Source organism: Pseudomassariella vexata (assembly GCF_002105095.1).
Source record: "Pseudomassariella vexata strain CBS 129021 chromosome Unknown BCR38scaffold_19, whole genome shotgun sequence".
In the NCBI taxonomy this organism is placed as follows: Eukaryota; Fungi; Ascomycota; class Sordariomycetes; order Amphisphaeriales; family Pseudomassariaceae; genus Pseudomassariella; species Pseudomassariella vexata.
In genome coordinates this window covers 222,921-240,099 of record NW_024467974.1, presented here as the reverse complement: position 1 = coordinate 240,099, position 17,179 = coordinate 222,921, and the positions used below count along the sequence as shown (strand labels likewise).

At 49.6% G+C, this 17,179-nt stretch overlaps 7 protein-coding genes across 7 annotated transcripts; 3 read left to right on the top strand and 4 right to left on the bottom strand.

Moving 5' to 3' along the window:
* Nucleotides 1–145: 145 nt before the first annotated feature.
* On the top strand, nucleotides 146–1,267 carry BCR38DRAFT_501857 (uncharacterized protein; the record flags this gene model as incomplete). The annotated part of the gene is made up of 2 exons (XM_040864852.1): nucleotides 146–555; nucleotides 662–1,267. 2 exons carry the CDS (start codon nucleotides 146–148, stop codon nucleotides 1,101–1,103), a joined length of 852 nt encoding a protein of 283 aa, XP_040710735.1. The 3' UTR covers nucleotides 1,104–1,267.
* A 183-nt stretch (nucleotides 1,268–1,450) lies between these two features.
* BCR38DRAFT_314816 (uncharacterized protein) lies at nucleotides 1,451–1,621 on the bottom strand (the record flags this gene model as incomplete). The annotated part of the gene is made up of 1 exon (XM_040854689.1): nucleotides 1,451–1,621. A coding segment is annotated over one exon (171 nt), but the record flags the coding sequence as incomplete, so codon positions are not given.
* Nucleotides 1,622–2,512: 891 nt separating this feature from the next.
* On the top strand, nucleotides 2,513–3,307 carry BCR38DRAFT_449237 (uncharacterized protein). The gene has a single exon (XM_040861274.1). It carries the CDS (start codon nucleotides 2,738–2,740, stop codon nucleotides 2,978–2,980), a length of 243 nt encoding a protein of 80 aa, XP_040710733.1. The 5' UTR covers nucleotides 2,513–2,737; the 3' UTR covers nucleotides 2,981–3,307.
* Nucleotides 3,308–4,396: 1,089 nt separating this feature from the next.
* On the bottom strand, nucleotides 4,397–5,285 carry BCR38DRAFT_413879 (uncharacterized protein; the record flags this gene model as incomplete). Its single annotated transcript, XM_040858878.1, has 3 exons — nucleotides 4,397–4,423; nucleotides 4,468–5,050; nucleotides 5,182–5,285. The coding sequence occupies 3 exons, from the start codon at nucleotides 5,283–5,285 to the stop codon at nucleotides 4,397–4,399; spliced, it is 714 nt and encodes a 237-aa protein (XP_040710732.1).
* A 668-nt stretch (nucleotides 5,286–5,953) lies between these two features.
* Nucleotides 5,954–8,437, bottom strand: BCR38DRAFT_527971 (uncharacterized protein; the record flags this gene model as incomplete). Its single annotated transcript, XM_040865410.1, has 3 exons — nucleotides 5,954–7,177; nucleotides 7,226–7,553; nucleotides 7,631–8,437. 3 exons carry the CDS (start codon nucleotides 8,435–8,437, stop codon nucleotides 6,009–6,011), a joined length of 2,304 nt encoding a protein of 767 aa, XP_040710731.1. The 3' UTR covers nucleotides 5,954–6,008.
* Nucleotides 8,438–11,613: 3,176 nt separating this feature from the next.
* On the top strand, nucleotides 11,614–14,061 carry BCR38DRAFT_489986 (uncharacterized protein; the record flags this gene model as incomplete). Its single annotated transcript, XM_040864466.1, has 6 exons — nucleotides 11,614–11,777; nucleotides 11,824–12,088; nucleotides 12,138–12,281; nucleotides 12,337–12,640; nucleotides 12,691–13,384; nucleotides 13,434–14,061. 6 exons carry the CDS (start codon nucleotides 11,614–11,616, stop codon nucleotides 14,059–14,061), a joined length of 2,199 nt encoding a protein of 732 aa, XP_040710730.1.
* A 515-nt stretch (nucleotides 14,062–14,576) lies between these two features.
* BCR38DRAFT_478237 (serine/threonine-protein kinase Sgk2) lies at nucleotides 14,577–16,916 on the bottom strand (the record flags this gene model as incomplete). The annotated part of the gene is made up of 2 exons (XM_040863100.1): nucleotides 15,330–16,916; nucleotides 14,577–15,262 (listed from the first exon to the last, which is right to left on the bottom strand). The coding sequence occupies exons 1-2, from the start codon at nucleotides 16,882–16,884 to the stop codon at nucleotides 14,577–14,579; spliced, it is 2,241 nt and encodes a 746-aa protein (XP_040710729.1). The 5' UTR covers nucleotides 16,885–16,916.
* Nucleotides 16,917–17,179: the final 263 nt, after the last annotated feature.

Below are 17,179 nucleotides of genomic sequence, written 5' to 3'. Positions count from 1 at the left end.
TGCTCAACAGACATAATTGTACAGTGCAGCTTTTGGCTTTATCCAAATCCGGCCTGCTTCTTTTATTGTCCAGCGTATATATAAAATGAATAATCTTAGAAATATTCGTAAGGTAAAGTAGCGTCGTAAGAAAACATATTTAACCATGCTCGTGAAATCACTTTTCTTGGTTCTACCGCTTGCGATAGCCCATTCGTGGGTTGAACGGGTGAGGCGTCTCGGTCTGAATAGGACCATGATCGGAGATCCGGGGTTCATCCGTGGCGCCATGTTCCGACTTGATCCAGTATTCAATGACCTAAAACAACAATACCTACTCCCGCCTCCTGGCCGGGATGCCAGCCTGGGAATCCTGCCTTCTGATCCTATATGCCGGGACTCCCAACAGACGGTCGGGCAATTCAACGCAAGCTTGCCCCCATTACAGGCGTCGCCGGGCGACTTTATAGCCCTACAGTATCAGGAAAACGGACATATCACTCTTCCCGAGAATACGCCCCACAAACTAAGGAATTCTACTGTATTCATATATGGTACCTGTTGTGGGAGAGTCTGGTCCAGAGGCTGAAAAAGTGATGTATTGAGCTCTGGTGAAGCTATCCAGGCTTGCTAGCTACAAACGGGGACATAGGGCCCCCAGGTGGGCCTAGGGCCACAACAGTACCTCATCGCCTTCTAAAGACGATCGTCTTCTTTCTACCCACCGTGTCTGGAACGCATGTGGGACCGGAGGGGATCAAAGGGGGGTGTTATTGGCTACACGGTCTTTTGATGATGGTCAATGCTATCAGATTAATAACGGGTCGATCTCTTCGGCTCGCCAGAAGATCTATAGCAAAGTCCTTATGAACCCTCAAGGGGTCGATATCTGGTGCCAGAACGACTTGCGACTTCCCACCGACATACATGATAACTACACGCTCTACTGGGTTTGGGAATGGCCGACTATCCCGACTGGCATGGTCCCTCAGGGCCGTATGGAGGTTTATACGACTTGTATGGATATTCAGATTCAGCCGGGCATTCCAAATGGAATAGTAATATTCGAAAAGAATCAGGATTTGAACTTTGCTGGCATTGAGGAGCAGATGCTTGCCAATTAGATGCCATAAATCAGTTCCATAATTTTATAGCAGTAGTTTCTTCGTTAAATTGGAAGCAGGCTTCTTAGTTAACATATTTTACCCACTGAGGATATTTCAATGGAAGTCTTAGTAATGAGGCGTGATTAGCTCTCGGCTTGGAACGTTTTGTACACGCTTGACCGCACACATAGTATAGTGAGGGATATCCATAAAAGTCGTGACAGAGGCTAAAATTGAAGGACTATCAGAAAGCGTTTCTAAAGAAGAGCAATACTTTATTATAATGATTTACTATAATCTGTCCTCGATGATCCCGAATTACCCGTACTTAGTAGATTGATGTTATCCAGACCAGCCTCGATCTCCCACTGAGCCAATGTCCTGGCGGAAGACGACGTATGTGGATGGTGAACCCCTAAAATCCGTCTTTGTATCTGTAAGCAACGCGTCATAAGTGATATTGCTTCTGCGTGCTGGCCGAGACTATGCAACGTAAAGGCAAGGTTATTCATGCTGGTCAGCGTAGAAGGATGGTCCGCAAGAACGAGGTTGCGGTCAAAGAGATTAAGACAGAAGATGGCAGGACAGTTGAGGGGGACGTTATCTACGCCCAGCTGATCAAGAGTGTCTTAATTCCTTGTCGACTTGTTCCCAAAACCAAACGAGGTACATGGCTGGAGTACCCACGATCCGATGGCTTTCATATTGCACTTAGCAATCTAGCATTATGGGAGGCGGGGGCAACTCTCGTGGCCGCGAACATGAAATCAGGAAAAACAGTGTATTTGCGTTTCGCCGGCGTTGGTGATGTTGCCAGGCTCTTCAATGTCTGCGCGCGTAAAGCTACTCAAGTACCAGAGTAAGAAGCTACTTCTAAGCAGAGAATTGACCATAGTCCTAGCTAACATGATACTAATGAAAGCACCGAGATGCGTCATCGATTTAATAGTATCGGGCCAACCGTCAATATGAACGATGAAGACATACCGTGCCCGCGTGCGCACAAGACCGGCGACGGCGCTATAGTCAAAAGGACAAGATCCGGCATACTGAAACCGCCGCATCCTGCGAAAAAGCCTCGTACTCAACCACGGAATGAAGAATTTACGAAACAAAATGGCAATTAAGCAGTCGATATAAGCTCTAATGCGCATAAGAGTGGTTCTGAGCCCCGTAGAACACTTATTGTCACTCTTAAGCATCCTTCCATAAAGAGGACGCGGCGTTTAGGAAACGTCTCTTACAGAGATAGGTGTGGATGTTCTCCGCAGGACAGATGCCTTTATAATTGTAGGAATCGGGCTCTTAGTATCGAGTGTAACGATGAAATCTGTGACAATCGAGATTGCGGCAACCGGGAGATAACCAGAGCGGCTATAGAGCCGGTAGTCGTTAGGGTTTACCATGATTTTTCCAAAGGACTGGGCCTGAAAGTTAACCGAAACTTCGTGGAGGGCGACTTCATACTCGAGTACTGTGGTGAATATGTCGAACGCCTCGAGCTTAAACGGCGTCGAGAGGCGTACAAGAATGACGAAGTGAGTATCGTTTCCATGGGTTATACGCCACTTACTTAATCTAACGACCGCTGAATCTTTTATTAGAATTTCTACTTGTTCAAGACTCGGGACGGTGCGATCGATCCTAAGGATATGGATTGCCTTTCCAAATTCATTAATCACTCTTGTGATTCCAACTGCCGCGCAGAGATATGGACTGTGTTGGGGCGTGAACGTATCCGTTTAGTAGCCACGAAGACTATCTGCAAAGACGACCCACTGGAAGTTGATTATAGATATCCGCCCCTTAGAGATGGAGGCTGCCAGTGCGGAAGTGATCGGTGTAAATACCCATCTCCAAAAGGCTTGTCCCCTGGTGGTCCAAATCAGCCCTGACCGACCGTCCTTTCTGGAAATACTTCAAAAAGCGCATTTACGTCGGGCTTGGGCTTCTTCTTCAATAGACACCTTTCCTTGCGTTTTGATTTGAAATACCAGTCGCTCGAGTCATTGTAATGGTGCCGTAATGTCAGCTGTGTCAGCTGTATGCAGTCGCTTTCGCTCTCGAGCGGATTACGACATACGCTGGACCCTCAATCCGTAGAGCCGACGCGTTCCAGCCTTTTTCGAACAAGCTCTTCGAGTACCGGGATCCACTTCCAAGCGTCCTCCATATCCTTATTGGTACTGTCCGGAGCTTCGACCTGCTTGCTAACCACATCCATCCACCGATTAATGCCAGTCTACTAAAGGATATGAACCCCAAGGGCAAGTGTTTGTGTCTGCCGAGTCTGGAAGACGATATAAATCGTGCCAGAAGGAAAAAAGATTGTCTACCCAGGCTTTAGGACCTAATAACGCCATTGTTGACCCTTATCGTAATCCTCGATATTTTCTGTCTATTTTCTATGTTGTTCATTAGTTGGACGAGATATCCAGGCGAAGCCGAATAAACCTTCCTGAATGGTGATCCATGTGCTCAGTCTATGGCTGTCCATATAAGCCGCTGTATAGTGTCCTCCTTTGGATAAAAGCGCTTAATACTCAATCTCTCTCTATTCAGCCCAATCTTCTCTACTTGCCATAACCCTCTCGGCTGTCTCCACCCAGCACCTTGTCATATACCCGAGCCAAAAGCTGGCAATTTGACCCTATTAAAAAGTCGGGTAATGTAAAAGGCAGCGGACAATTGCAGTTGAGGATATTCTACGGGTCATTGGATTGCTCTGCGGCGAGAAAGCGCTTGTGGACTTGTCGGATGCTACGGAGCCCATACGAGCATTCGTCAGCTTTAAGAGAGGGTATCTAGATAGAGACCATCCGATCATGATCCCCCATCCGATCAAAAAATTCGGGAATTGGCCTGGCTGGGGTTTTTTACGGAAAGTAATGCTGTCGGTCCGTAATAATAGGCACATCTGGAGTCATATTATCAAGTAGAGCCTCGGCTTCGTGTCCATCTAAGATATGCATTTCGATAGCCCCATTTTTTTCGTCTATAGTAGGGTGCTGGCAGCTTTGCAAGACTGGAAGTAGGATTTTGGCGGTTTGACAGCCCCGGCTGGCCGACTCTTTTGCGGCTTTCTGACACGTTTCGAAGATGGTTTGAGCAAGATATGCCTCATCAGAGTCCCAGTCGCACACAGGACGTGCGCTGCGTTCATGCCCACGTGCCAAGCCAGCATCAGGACACACTGCTAGACGGGCTACCTGCTTTTTTTGGACCAAATGAGCTGCGGGAGGTCTGGCGGTAACGAGGTCGCACGCTTTCGTTTTGAACGAACTACGGGGATCTTTATTGATCTCGTTGGATCACTCGCGTTTATACCTGGCAGCTTGCTGGTAAGGGTTTTCAGTCCTTTCATATCCAATCCATATCGTACTGAGGATGGAATAACCTGATCTTTCTGCCTAGCAAGGCCTTCGAGGTTACTGTCAGTCCTACTGCCTCTCTTCGGTAGCGATGATGGCCTTTTTGTTGCTCTCGTCCCTGCCTGCTGGTTGTTAATTTTCGCCGACTCCCGAAGGTTCCTCCGCCGTACAGTATCGACCGAAGCGGCACACCCGTCTTCTGATGGGCCAATGGTTATAGTGGGATTCGAATCTTGGCCGTCCGGTTCATCCTTGCTTGCATCTTCAAGCGTAGCAGCAACTTTGCCACGAGAAGCCTTGGTAGTGGCGTTGTTTGCGATTGGGCGGATTGACTCTGGGGCACCCTCTGGAGCATCTAAGCTTGTGTCGCTTGAGGCATTGGTTATGATATCGGTATCTCCTGCCCTCATTTTTTCCTCTGTATTGGAGCTTGAGGAGCTCGTGTCATCGGTGTGAATATCCGGGATGCCAGTACCACTGCCACCGCCGGAACCTGGGCTGGCAAAATCTTTTGGGACAATAAGCTGATATTTGTCGAAGTAGTAGCCGTCTGGTAGTTGTTCTGTACTCAGTAGTGCGAAGGGAAGTTGTACGCTTTCGGGGTCGTTCTGTTTCGTAAAAGGACCGTTGGCTTTCTATGCCCTCGCATTGGTCAAATCAATCCGTTCGATGGGGTAAGAGAAGGTATGTCTCCCGTGCGCTATCAACCAGATGCGTCGACATACCAGTTGTTGCAATCTGGGCAATGCTTCGGTCTTCCAGTCCCGGTGTTAACGTGCTGTGGCGGCGAATTGTATAGCGAAATTGATGCCTCGCTCTCCGACGGCATAGTGGCGGATCAAGTCCTCTCCCCAATATTTCGCCGCCTTTTTCAGCTCTTTGTAAATTCCAAGTCAATTCTTAAATCCCTCGACCGCGCTATTAGCAAACTCTTGCCATCTAACATCCAGTTTCTTGGAGGCCTTGTATATAATCGACTCGGCAAACGTTGGCTCATAAAAAGCAAATTCGGTCTATAAGAGGCTTTTTGTGTCAAGCAGCTGATCGCGCTTCTCCAAACATAACTCGTATCTCTACTTTTCGTTATTGCAGGCACGGATGTCTCTCAGGAACAACTTCACCTGGTTCGCTTTGTGCGCGCCTAATACCATCATTAATTCGTCATCGCCTGTGTCATTTGGAGTGCTCGAAGTCAGCTCTATCGTGTTGCGCCTGCGGAGCTGGAGGTGTTGCGTGGTGAGCGCGAGGATAGATTCATTGAGGTGATCAGCGGCGGGAGTTCTAGTAGCTGGGGGCTGGCGTAAAGCTATCCAGGTAGGACCACAGGGCTAACAGGACGTTCGCGCTAGTCCTCTCAAGGCAGTTGTAGATTTACATCTGCTCCACAACGATGAAGGCCATTGGCTCAATGACCGTTTTCCTCATCGGAACCTTCCGCTCTCAGATCTACAGGAGCTGGCTGGCTTGTACGCATCATGAAGACCTGCAGATTGTTTGGTTAATGATAAAGGGTGGAATGATTCTCTTCGCGACCACGAACTCATCGATCTTCTTATCGGCCATTTTCTTGGTAAGCCAGTCGCGCAGGGCCGACCGGCTCATAATGGGCTCGTTCGTGGTCAGAAACATTCCGTATCTCGACCCAGACCCAAGTCCAGCATGTCCGCTCGTCAGTCCCGGTCTCCGGCAACCACGTCACGCCTTTGATCCGTACGAAGTCTGTCTCCTTAAGCATACGGTACATCATCTCTTTTTTCTTAATGTTGTGTAAACTCTGCGATCTGCGGCATCCCAGTATTTGATCATCATCGACCTCGTCGGACCGCTTCACCTTGAGCGGATTAGGCCCTTCAACCTCGACGAACAGTTTAAAGCTGAAAAAGCCGCCTCTACCTCGGAGGGGATACGAATAGGCCAAGTCCCTTAGTTCTTTTTGCTGGACTGGTGTTTCTTGAGGCGGCGGCCCGTCATTGGCGGCGGCATCTGGCATCTCTGTGTCCTCTGAAGTCGACCCCTTGGTGGAATTCCCTTGAGCCGACCGGGGTTGACTGGATTTAGCTTGCTCGGGCTTCTCCGTGGTTGGTTTCGTCTCAGCTTGCTCGTTGGGCAGCCCTAGGTCACCGAGTCGCTTCCGCAAAGGCTTCATGAGAAGCTCAGTCCACGCCTCTGGCCATTGGTAAAGACCTCGCCTTCGAGTCTTCACGAAGTAATCCTGCAGCGACTGTAGGTCCTTCTGCACCCGTTCAGGTTTGGTCAACCCGCCTTTGTAATACTCAACAATTGTTCGCTGTCTGTATTGACAAGCTAGCAGCTTCTTAGGGGGCACTATGAACAAGTCAAGATCAGGTCGTTTATTTTTTTGATTGTCGTCCTGGATGGTCTGATCATGTCGAGATAGAGCCCTGGCGAGCTGGGCTACTTTGATAGGGCCGTCGAACTCCCTAAAGAATGGTTTAATGATCCTGTCGCCTATAGCGGCATGCGCTTTCTGGACTTGCTTTGAGGGACGTGGGTAGTTGGCTTCCTCGTCCTCTTCGCTGTCTGGATCGTCGTCATCGTCCATTGCGTCGTCGCTGTCATCATCACCATCATCGAACGCTCCGGGATCAAATTCCTCGTCGAAGGTATCCGCATCGTCGGGAGGAGGGTTATTCTTGAGAAAAGTGTCGTATTGGTTACTCTTCCGCTCGTCGCAAAGGGTCTGCGCCGCGCCGTTGATGACTTGTTCTTGTTCAGTTGTGTAGATTCAAACCATGATTTGTGACGTACCTTTACTACATTCCTCCGCAGCTTCGTCCTTGTTCTGGTCTGGATGAAGTGTAATCACGATATTGTTCTGGGCTTTTTTGATCTCTGCTTCGATGGCACTCGGCTTTACACCAAGCAGCTTGTAGAATGAAGCATTCTGCTTCATCAGTTTGAGAACGCGATTCACCGCCTTCCGCTTCTGTTGAGGAGTATGAAGGCCCTCGGACTTTTTCTTGTCGTCTTCTAAGACCTTGGTGATTGCGTCTCCGAAGTAGCTTGCGATAGAACCGCTGTGCGACATGACCTGCTCTCTCACCTCTTCATCGGTGGGCTCAGAACCGGAATTTGACTTATCTCTTTGAGTGCTTCGACCACTAGGTTATACCATTCATCCCGGTGGCTCTCCGACGATAGCATGCAACTAACCGTCGTCCCAATGCCAGATCGTTCAATTCCCTCCCAATCCAATCGTCGTTTGGCTGTTTCTATCCCAGACGCCTTCTCCACGGCTGAACGGAGATCTGGATCCCAGCCGGCAATGGACTCCTTTAAATTTTTGGCTCGCATTTCGTCCCATTCACCTTGGGCCTTAGCTTTAAGTTGGTCGGGAGTGGGCGTTGGGAAGGGGTGGGCATGCAGATAGTTCAGCGCTTTCTGCTTCCGTTGATTCCGGTCGTCGTCCATGGCCTTGACGATTGCATCCCCAATAGAGTCCATAATAGCATCAACGTAAGACTCGATCTCTTTGGTGATGTTGTTATTTTCTTCCTGGGTAGGCTCAGAGCCGGACTTGAGTCTCCTTATTCCACTGAGTTGTTGGTATACGCGATCAAAGAGGGTGTGACGGGTGTGTTCAGTCTTTTTCTCCTTGTCAATAAATTCTTGAACCTCTGTTGGAGTGAATTCACGCAAGGTTGATCGCAATTGGCGTACTTCCGATTCGGTCGTCTGTTCTAGGGCAAAACGGAAATCCGGACTGCAGTCGGCAAGGGGCTTCTGGACGGTCTTTGAGCCTTTGCCATGGTTATAGGTTTGACTTGGTGGCTCGTTCGGTTTCTCCGTTTCTTCGCGAGGTTTGTCTGTCAGCTGCGGAATCCCATCCTTGTCTGATGGTGCGTCCTCCTCCCATCTACGTTTGGACTGAGATTTGGGAGGGACCGAACTGCTTGGTGACTTGGGATCGTCCGAAATGTCCGAGACGTCCGGCAGCTGGGGATACAAACTGCCAGACATGATTGCGATGATGAGATCTGGCGCTGTGCTCGTTGCCTTCTCTTCGTCTTGCGGATATTTATATTGAGAATATCGTCCCTTTACAGAATTGCTGTACAGAGGCGGACGTCGTCTCCCCGTACGGGGTTGCTGTACGGAAACAGACATCGTCTCGCCGTACGGGGCTGCTGTACAGAAACGGACATCGTCTAGTCACGGCCTCCAGAAGAAAACAGAATCAAGGCTTTTCCAGCGTCTTGACCATAAAACTTGCCATCGTTTCCTGATAGGACAGTTCTCCAACGTATCACCTTGAACGTCCGTAAGGATTAAGCAGAGCAATATGGTGCGTATTCTCTCCCCAATCACGATGGTACGCCCTGAGACGGTGAAGGAGCCCAAGCAAGAGTTGCCCGCTACGCAATCGCAGTTTCTCCTCTTGACGGACACGCCAGAAGCAGCTGAGCTGTTGAGAACTGCCTTGCGGAGTACCAGGTCGGCTTGCGAAGAAGTGAATCTGGAGATGCAGCGCCAAGGCAGGGCCAATCAGGGAAAAGTAGAGTGCCTCCTAACACATTCGGGAGGGCCGAAGATGAATCTCTACCCGGCACAAGCTCTCAACAAACTGAAGCAGGCGAGTCTCTCTGGGTAGAAACCTATCGATGCAAAACTCGCATCTGCTTTAAGAATCTGCAGAAACAAGAAGTTAAAACTGATCGGTAAGCCTGGGTAGAGCAAGGACTTGGTGGCGGTGCTCGATGCTTTTACTGGCAAAGTCCCAAATCTGGGCGGACATATTGGACAATTAAATTACCCTAGGTAATAGTGATAGTGAAAGGAGCACGTGGCGTATTAGTATATTTTGTGATCTGATATTACCTATGCAATTCATATTTCTTGTATGGTTCTTGGGCATTATGTTCTTTCCTTATATTGAACAATTCACCTTTATCATCATGTAAGATCTCTCCAGCCTCGTTATGTATCTTGTTTGTCTTATTTGTAATTTCCTCTACGGCAGTCCTCTGTGCTCCTCTATTGGCAAATCTGCCGTAAAGTGACTGGTGGTCCTTTGACTGTACCTATGCCAAGGACTAATACATCTACAAAGGATATCAGTTTGCGGGTTATTCTAAATGATTGTAAATTCCTCAAAAAAGAGAAAAAGAAGAAGTGAAAAGACTGCAAGGACGGAGATCTACTCTGCCAGATAGCGAACCGTAAATGACCAAAATTTCCAAATCCGAGTAACCAGTTTTCCTCAGGTCAGAGCCCAAGGCTGAAAATCCGATACCCTAATATAAACGTCTTTTTGCCAAATATCCTGGTCTTCTTGTTGTTGGATATCCTTTGCTCCATCTATTTCCCCCTTAGCCTGGCTATTATGATGTACGATATTCATTCTTAGTATGGCTCGGGTTGTCGCCGGGTTAGTGCATACTGATGCAGTTAGTGATAAAAGGTATCAAAGAACTGAAACGCCAAACATACAGGAAATTAGCGCTACCCCATTCCGAGTTTTCATCTCTGAAGAGACGAGCATATTGGGACGTATCACTTTATAATTTAACGTGATAAGACCGTGCTCTCCAAGTTGAACCACGTTACCTTTCGCCGTCTTTACAGATAGGTAATGCCCCCGGATATATAGTTGCATATTAAGGATCGGCAAGATATCAGTAGTCGTCGAAAAGAGGATTTTACGATGTTCACATAATCCACGTCCAGTTGGAGCATCTCGTCCATCCAAGGTTTCACCCAATACCGATAATCTAGAGGCTTAGTATACGTCGGGGGTGGTGGGCAGGAACGTTCACCTTCGGCCTCCAGCTCCCAGAATAGAGCGATTCTTCGCGTTTTAGTTTTTTATTGTCGATACTGTTCCAATAGCTTCCTGATATATGGTAGCTGCCCTGTAATACCCATATCAGTCGCAAAGAGCAAAATCGTCCTATACTGGCCAAGGGATAGGGTCCTGCCATAAGGACCCTTAATTAATACCCAAAACTCATGTCGTTTAGCCATGAGAAGCCTTCTTGAAAAACCTCGTCGGGCTTGAGCAAGTAGCACGATCACTTGTTGAGCATTATGGTCCGTATATTCCCAACAGATTTGAAACGGATGGGACTCAAAGGCCGAAAGATCCGATAGGTCCTATAAGCTGAGATAAACGAACTGTCCTACCTGGAACTTGAGTGGCCGTGCCATCCGTACGTGAATCTCTACCCTATCGCCGTATTTCTGGACAGTGGCTATGCTTTGGCGCCTACCCGACATGTTCAGGTACAGAATATTTAAGAGTCTGAAGAGCTTGGTGAAAACGAAGAGGATTGAGCAAAGCAGAAGGTACAAATGGGGTCTTGTGTGGATTGGAGTCGAGGGAAGATGAAACCATAGCGCCGCCAGAGTTGCCGATACTAAGAGTGTGTAGATGTAGGAGGAGACCTCGAATATCTAGTAAAGAAAAAGCGAGGAGACGATAATAGCTCCTACAGAACATGATGCCTTAAGTCTTATTAGCAGTGATCTAGAATAAGACTAGAAACTTATGACTGGCGAATCGTTCTCTGATGGTTCAAGCTGCACGAGGCTCTCAGCAGGGCTCTGCTGGTGTGGAGCAGTTTTCCACCCGCCTCCTTTCCTCAAAACCTGCAGTCATGCCGGACGAAGGTAGAGTACAAGCTCCACCACGCCGCGGTAGCGCGTCAGAACATCAGTTCGCCCGCCTCTTGGACTGCGTCGAGGTTATCACTGGGGCCAGCATCGAGGTGTCGGCCCACCTACGGGACGAAGAATACATGGGATACTTTCATTCGTTATTTTAGTACTATCTACGAATTCTGCAGTAGAGTTTTGCCAAGAGGCCACGTCTAAACGACGTCCTAATTGGTTTGACTCCTGCGTGACTGATGTCTGGAATCGGACCGCGGGCTGACGTACTTGTGGATAGCTAGGGTGTTATATTTATAGGGAACCGGGGCGTGATATATAAGGGGCTGACCCTTTTTTACGCAGCCTCTCTACGACCAACCAATGCCATTTCCCTTCCACTTTGTCTGCCTTCACTTTATCAGCCCCTCATTCCGTTCCATCTCCCTCCCCCCCCCCCCTTCTCTATCTAGAAGCTTCACCTTTCTTTCCCTTTCACCATAACGATCCGTCTTGGATTATTACAAGTTGCGTCGTGATATACAAAAATGAAGCCGGCAGCCCGGAAAGGACGACCCAGGAAAAACTACATGAAGAAGACAGCGGGCGCGGAGATCGAATCGAATCTCGTGAACGATAAACCCGTACCTAAGGTTGTGGCGAAGTGCACAGATAGTAACTATGAGCGTCAACTTCAAAACTGGGATGACTTGTTCGTATCTGACATCGCTTCTGCTCACACATTCTAACCATCCAAGTGTCGAACTCAGGCTTGAAAACAATCGGACGCTCCATATCAAGGGTGAATTGAGTCTTGAGGAATCGGAAATTCCACCAAGCGTGAAGAAACTAGGTGACCTTAAGGAGTTCATCTACCGCTTAGGACTGGCAATGAGAGAAGGCATGGCGCCTGAAGACACTCTTCCCTACACTGGAATACGCTCCTACTGGAAGGATTTCACCGGGGGATACCGAAGATCGCGGGGGCCCATTCCGGAAAACCATATAACATCAGTCACAAATGTTCGTTCCGAGAGCACTCCGCAAGAAATAGATCACTGACCATAGGCAGGCGTTGCACCCAGACGGAGAGATAGGTGAAGCTCTGAATCTGGTGCCGGACTCCGGGAAACGGAAACACGCCAGCGAGACGGTGTTCACCTGGACTGGCGAGTTTCTTTGGACTCTGGACTGGAAAATCTACGCTCGCCCACGCGTGCGGGTAGACCTCTGGGCGCTCCTTTCACGAAGGCGGCTTCTGGAATCCTCAGCCGCTTTACCTCAACCCTTTTCTCTTCTATTTACCCATTTTCTGCGCAACTGGGGCCTTACGGGACTATAAAGGAGAAGACGGCTTGATGAAGCTTTTAGACCGCAAGCTAGGACCCAAAGAAGAGAGACGGTCTATCCCGTGGGACCTGAGCGTAGTGGATAAACCGATCTTTACCGGTGCGGGAGGGAGGATATGGACGGCTCATGACTACAGCAAAGCCCTGCGAGAAACGGGAATCAGATCTGGGTTTCCAAACCCCCCAAGCCAGCATGATTACCGGAGAGAAGGTCTCACGAATATCGGTATGCTGGATGGCGCGAACGTCCATGGCTAAGCTGACCGATCCCCTTAGATGAAATTCCGAACTACTCAGATTCCCAGAGACAGGTGTTCGCTGGCCAAGAGAACAACGCGATTCACCAGAAGCACTATGCGGGCACGAACCCGGGTATTGACGGCCAAGCCGCGTTCTTACGGAAACAGGTCCGTTTGGAGAATATCGCCAGACACTTTCGTGAGCTTGACGTAGAATGGCAACCGGCCTTGTGGCAAAGCCTACCCCTAGCGCTGTTCGAGGAACTGACGAAGACGAGTGAATATATGACTATCAAGGCCGAGCTTCAGGACTCCCTACCGTCAAAAGGTACGAAAAGTAAGGATGGGTTGCGTGCAATGAGCCTGGAGGTGAAAGAGGAAAGTATATCGCCAGAAGAATCTGACTGTGGCATCCTTCACCGAGGCGTTAAGCTGAGGAGGGACTGTAAAGGCCTCGAGGATAAAAGACTCAAGAAGTTCTGGGCCGAGACTTCCTCAGGAGCTGTCGCCGGGTCGGAGGGATACATCTGTCGAGGGGTCAGCCACCCGTTCTCACGACTCAGGCCAATCCTTCCGGCGCGTCGACAATTGGCGGATCTTCTACCTGTATCAACGAGACTCCGCAATCCGGACGGGAGAGATGCACTGCGGGCCATACTCGCTCTCTATGAAAGCACATCAGAAGTCAACCGCCCGGGACTCGATCAATGCCCTTGTAGGAAGAATTTGAGGTGAGTGTAACGTCCAACGTTCTATGTGTAATCACTAAAAGGATATAAGCCAATTGCACGTTTACCGATGCACGAAGAACGCACAGCCGTTCGCCGAGTTTTGCTTCTTTTGTAACCAATGGCTGTACGACTCGGAAGACTGGGAGCGGCATTGCCAATCTCACTTGACCCAAGACCACCTTCCCGTGGAGATGGCTTACGAGAAAATCGAGAGCACATTTTTGCCGGGCTATTGTCCGTACTGCTTATGGGACAAGTCGCTCCCGGCGGCCATCCGTCTCCATCAGTTCTGCACAAAGGACGAGTGGGAGTCTGAGGTGAAACTCCACGGATTGCGATGGCGAAAGGAGACATGCCCAGACGCGCGCTGTGTCGAGAAGTTTGACCAAGAACACGCCTTCGTCTGCCACATGCATGACCTACACCGCATACCTAAAGAATTGTTGGTGGCCACCTCGGGAGTGAAACGAGAAGCCAGCGTCTTGGGAGACATCGCGGACCGAAACCCAAAAAGGAAAAACGCATGGGAGGACGCGGTGTTTGTTTTCGACCTTTGGTCGTTAGAGACTAACTCGCTGTACGATATCGGCCAGCATACATGTTCAGCATCAGCCGCAGGCTGGAAGTGGATAGAGACCAACCAAGCCGCTACAGGGGGGTTCATTTTCGAGGCCTAAATTTAGGATACATGCTTCATGGGGATGTCTATCCTTTGTTATACGGCGTACAAGTCACGAGCTCGTCCGGTGTTTATTTCAATGAAGTAGGGCTGAAAAGCCCGTCACTCGTTACCAAAATAGACTTCAATAGATTCCAGTTTCTCACAGTCAGTCTTTACAGCCATCCACTGTCTAACAATACGAAGTGTCCATCATATTCCATTGCTTCTCAAGAGGTTATACCTCTCCGTACACGGAGAAGTTATACGTCACCTCATCCATATAAACGCTGGTCAAGACACCCGCACACTTCAAGAGATGACCGTAATCGTAGAGCGCGAAGCTAGTGCCTACAAACAGAGCTCCCGTTTAATAGGGAATCTATACGACTAGGAGATCACTTGCGGGATGACGTTGAATACATTAAGGGCTTCCTGCAAGTCGCAATCAGCAGCTTCCACTAAACCTGGCCGCCTGCGTCGCTTTATATGGCAACACAATTCTCGTCTCATTTGAATTGTTTCTAATATTAGCTAAAGCTTGCTGATAGCTTCATCGTAGGCAGCTATGATGGGCCCGTAAACTTGGTCTGGGTCTCCTGCAGGAGTTCCAAAGCTCATTCTTTCGTCCTTGTCTAAAGGGAAGAGGATCTTCCTAATCTTAAGACAGAGGGCTTTAACGTCATCCAAGGCCTTTGGAAACTCACCCATTATAACCTCAAGGCCGTCTACAGTCATATCGCCTGCTTTGATTCGGGCTATGTCTCTGAAACTTCCAATCTCCCATTTTCGGAACAGGCTCTCTTTAGGTGGCTTCTCTACGCCACCAAAGCCATTATTCCATGATTGGCGCGCGCACATCCACAACAGGACGTAGAAAAACGACTCGAGGTCGTGGCGGTAGGTATGATCGGTCTTGCGGAGCACCTCTACCGCCATGAACTGCATCGTGCCGGTCTGGTGCCGTGCCCCACTAGGGCCACTGTCCCTCACTTTGGCCAAATCAAGGTCGATGAGCATACCCTTGAAGCCATCTGCCATTTCAGGCTTCGTGATAATAATGTTGTTTGAGGATATGTCGCGGTGGAGGATCTTGCCCTTGACGTAGAGAGACCGATGTGCTTCGATCGCATCTCGTTCAGACTCCAGCAGTTCCCCTGATGGTCCTAAACTCGCTGATGACACGGCCAGCTGGCGAGACAACGAGGCAGGAGTAGATCCTATTCTCCCACAGGTCCTCGCCAGGTGTATAGAGGCTCGGCTTAGTCTTGCCAATCGACAGCTGACCATTCAACTCGGTAGCCAGCTTCGACTTCTGACTGTTGGACCGCCGCCTCTTGGGTCCAGACGCGTCATCGGAGATATGGTCGGACGATGACTTGCGCTTGCTCGACGTGTTCGTGCTTGCTGTGGCTAATGGTGGATCGTCAAAGTGAACGTCTTCACCCCGAAAATGGTGAGCCTTTGAGAACAGCAGCCCCTCCCGCATCTCTGCAATAGAAGTGATGCGACGATGTGCCACGACCCTGGCTACCCCTTTAACACCCATTGCTTGTGCCAGGTTCAATTGTTCCACCTCGGGCTTCCGCTTATCCGATGCCCATGAGAATTTGGCAACGTGGCTGTTTTGGGTCTCATAACACGTCGTTCCGCGACAAACGATGGCCATCTGCCTGACCATCGCCTTGTCTAGCCTGACCCTTGTATCCTTGCCACTTACATCATCCAGTGTGACATAGCGATGCTCACCCCTTCGCTCAATGAATGTGTCTAGACCCATCAAGTCGTCATCCATCGTAGCGTAGCCAACAAGAGCGCACGCAAACTTATCCGGCTCGTCGTGAATGTCGAATAGACCCGAGCTGTACGCTCCTGACCGATCGAAGATCCAAAGCTCTATTTTGGAAGCACAAAAGGAGAAGGCGTGGACAAATCGGCGCGTCGGCTGATCCGCGAAGACACCTCGCACATAACGAGTGAGCTGGAGGAGATCGGCCTTGAACCTGCTTGTGTCGTACGACTTCTTCTGTTCCCCAACAACAAAAACGTCTTTGTACCAAAAGGTGCTGCCGGCTTTTGTGGCTGGCTTCTGCAAAAAAAGGTCCATCTGACCTTTCCGTTCCTTAAACTGGTTGGCGGTTCTAGTGGTGTGCAACTTGTACGGCGCATTGTCCAAGAAGTGCTCTTCTAAGGAGCGAAGCCAGTCCCAGACCGGCTTTTCGTCAGGTACGGTTGGGAAATCCGTCCATCTCTTTCCGTCGTGCGCTGTTAATATCCCCTTGAGCATCGCGTTCTGTTTTTTGCGCCAGTTCTTGGGGTCGAAGAACTTGTCCCAGAAGCCACCCACATTGCGGAAGGTGCAGTTTTTTATCTCCTCGAAAAGCTCTCGTTCGACAATGTCGCGCGTTTCGCTGTCGGCAAGTCGACTCGAGCTGGTCTTGATGGGTGTTCCTCTGAATGTCGGGGCGATGCTGGAGGGTGGAGGCGTTGAAGGGTTGACATTAGCGATGAGATTAAAGACGGCGGCCCAGATGTCGATATCGGGGGAGTTGGCGATGACAGCGTCCACAAGCGGTTGGAACTGTGCGAGCTGGAGTGAGGTACCTTCTAGAGCTTTTTCCCTTATGGTAAAGAGCCTTAGGGCCACATTACCATTGCCATCAGGAGCGGGAAGACGGTGTGCTGTGGCAGAGCCCAGTATGGCAAGTAGGAGACTTGCGATGCCAGAGCGCCAGGATTCAACGGATGCCTTCAAATCGCATAAGTTGGTTGAAAAACGACTCAGCGAGTCATTGAGCGGATAGTCCTTAATCACTCTGATCTGCTCCTCACTTAGCGTCATTTGGGCCTTTTGGTTTTTTGGAGGAGGAAAAGGTCAAGAAGGAAGGAGAATTCCCGAGATTGAGTGTGGCGTGGGAACGTCAACAAGGGACAGACGTGACTGATCACGTGCTTGCCAAGATCTTGAATAGCGGGCCACCTGATCGCAGCTGTAGCTAGCGGAGTAATCCGGGAAGCAACGGGTGACTTACGGCCCGAAACAAGCACCGGGCCGCTCCATGACTTTAATGAAGGCTGCCGACTATTTCACGAGCGACATGCAACGATTGCTCCTGGTCAACTTTCTCATATAGCAT

Bases quoted from the DNA above. Each gene is read 5' to 3' on its own strand.
- BCR38DRAFT_449237 (XM_040861274.1), top strand. From the start codon at position 2,738: ATGGATTGCCTTTCCAAATTCATTAATCACTCTTGTGATTCCAACTGC.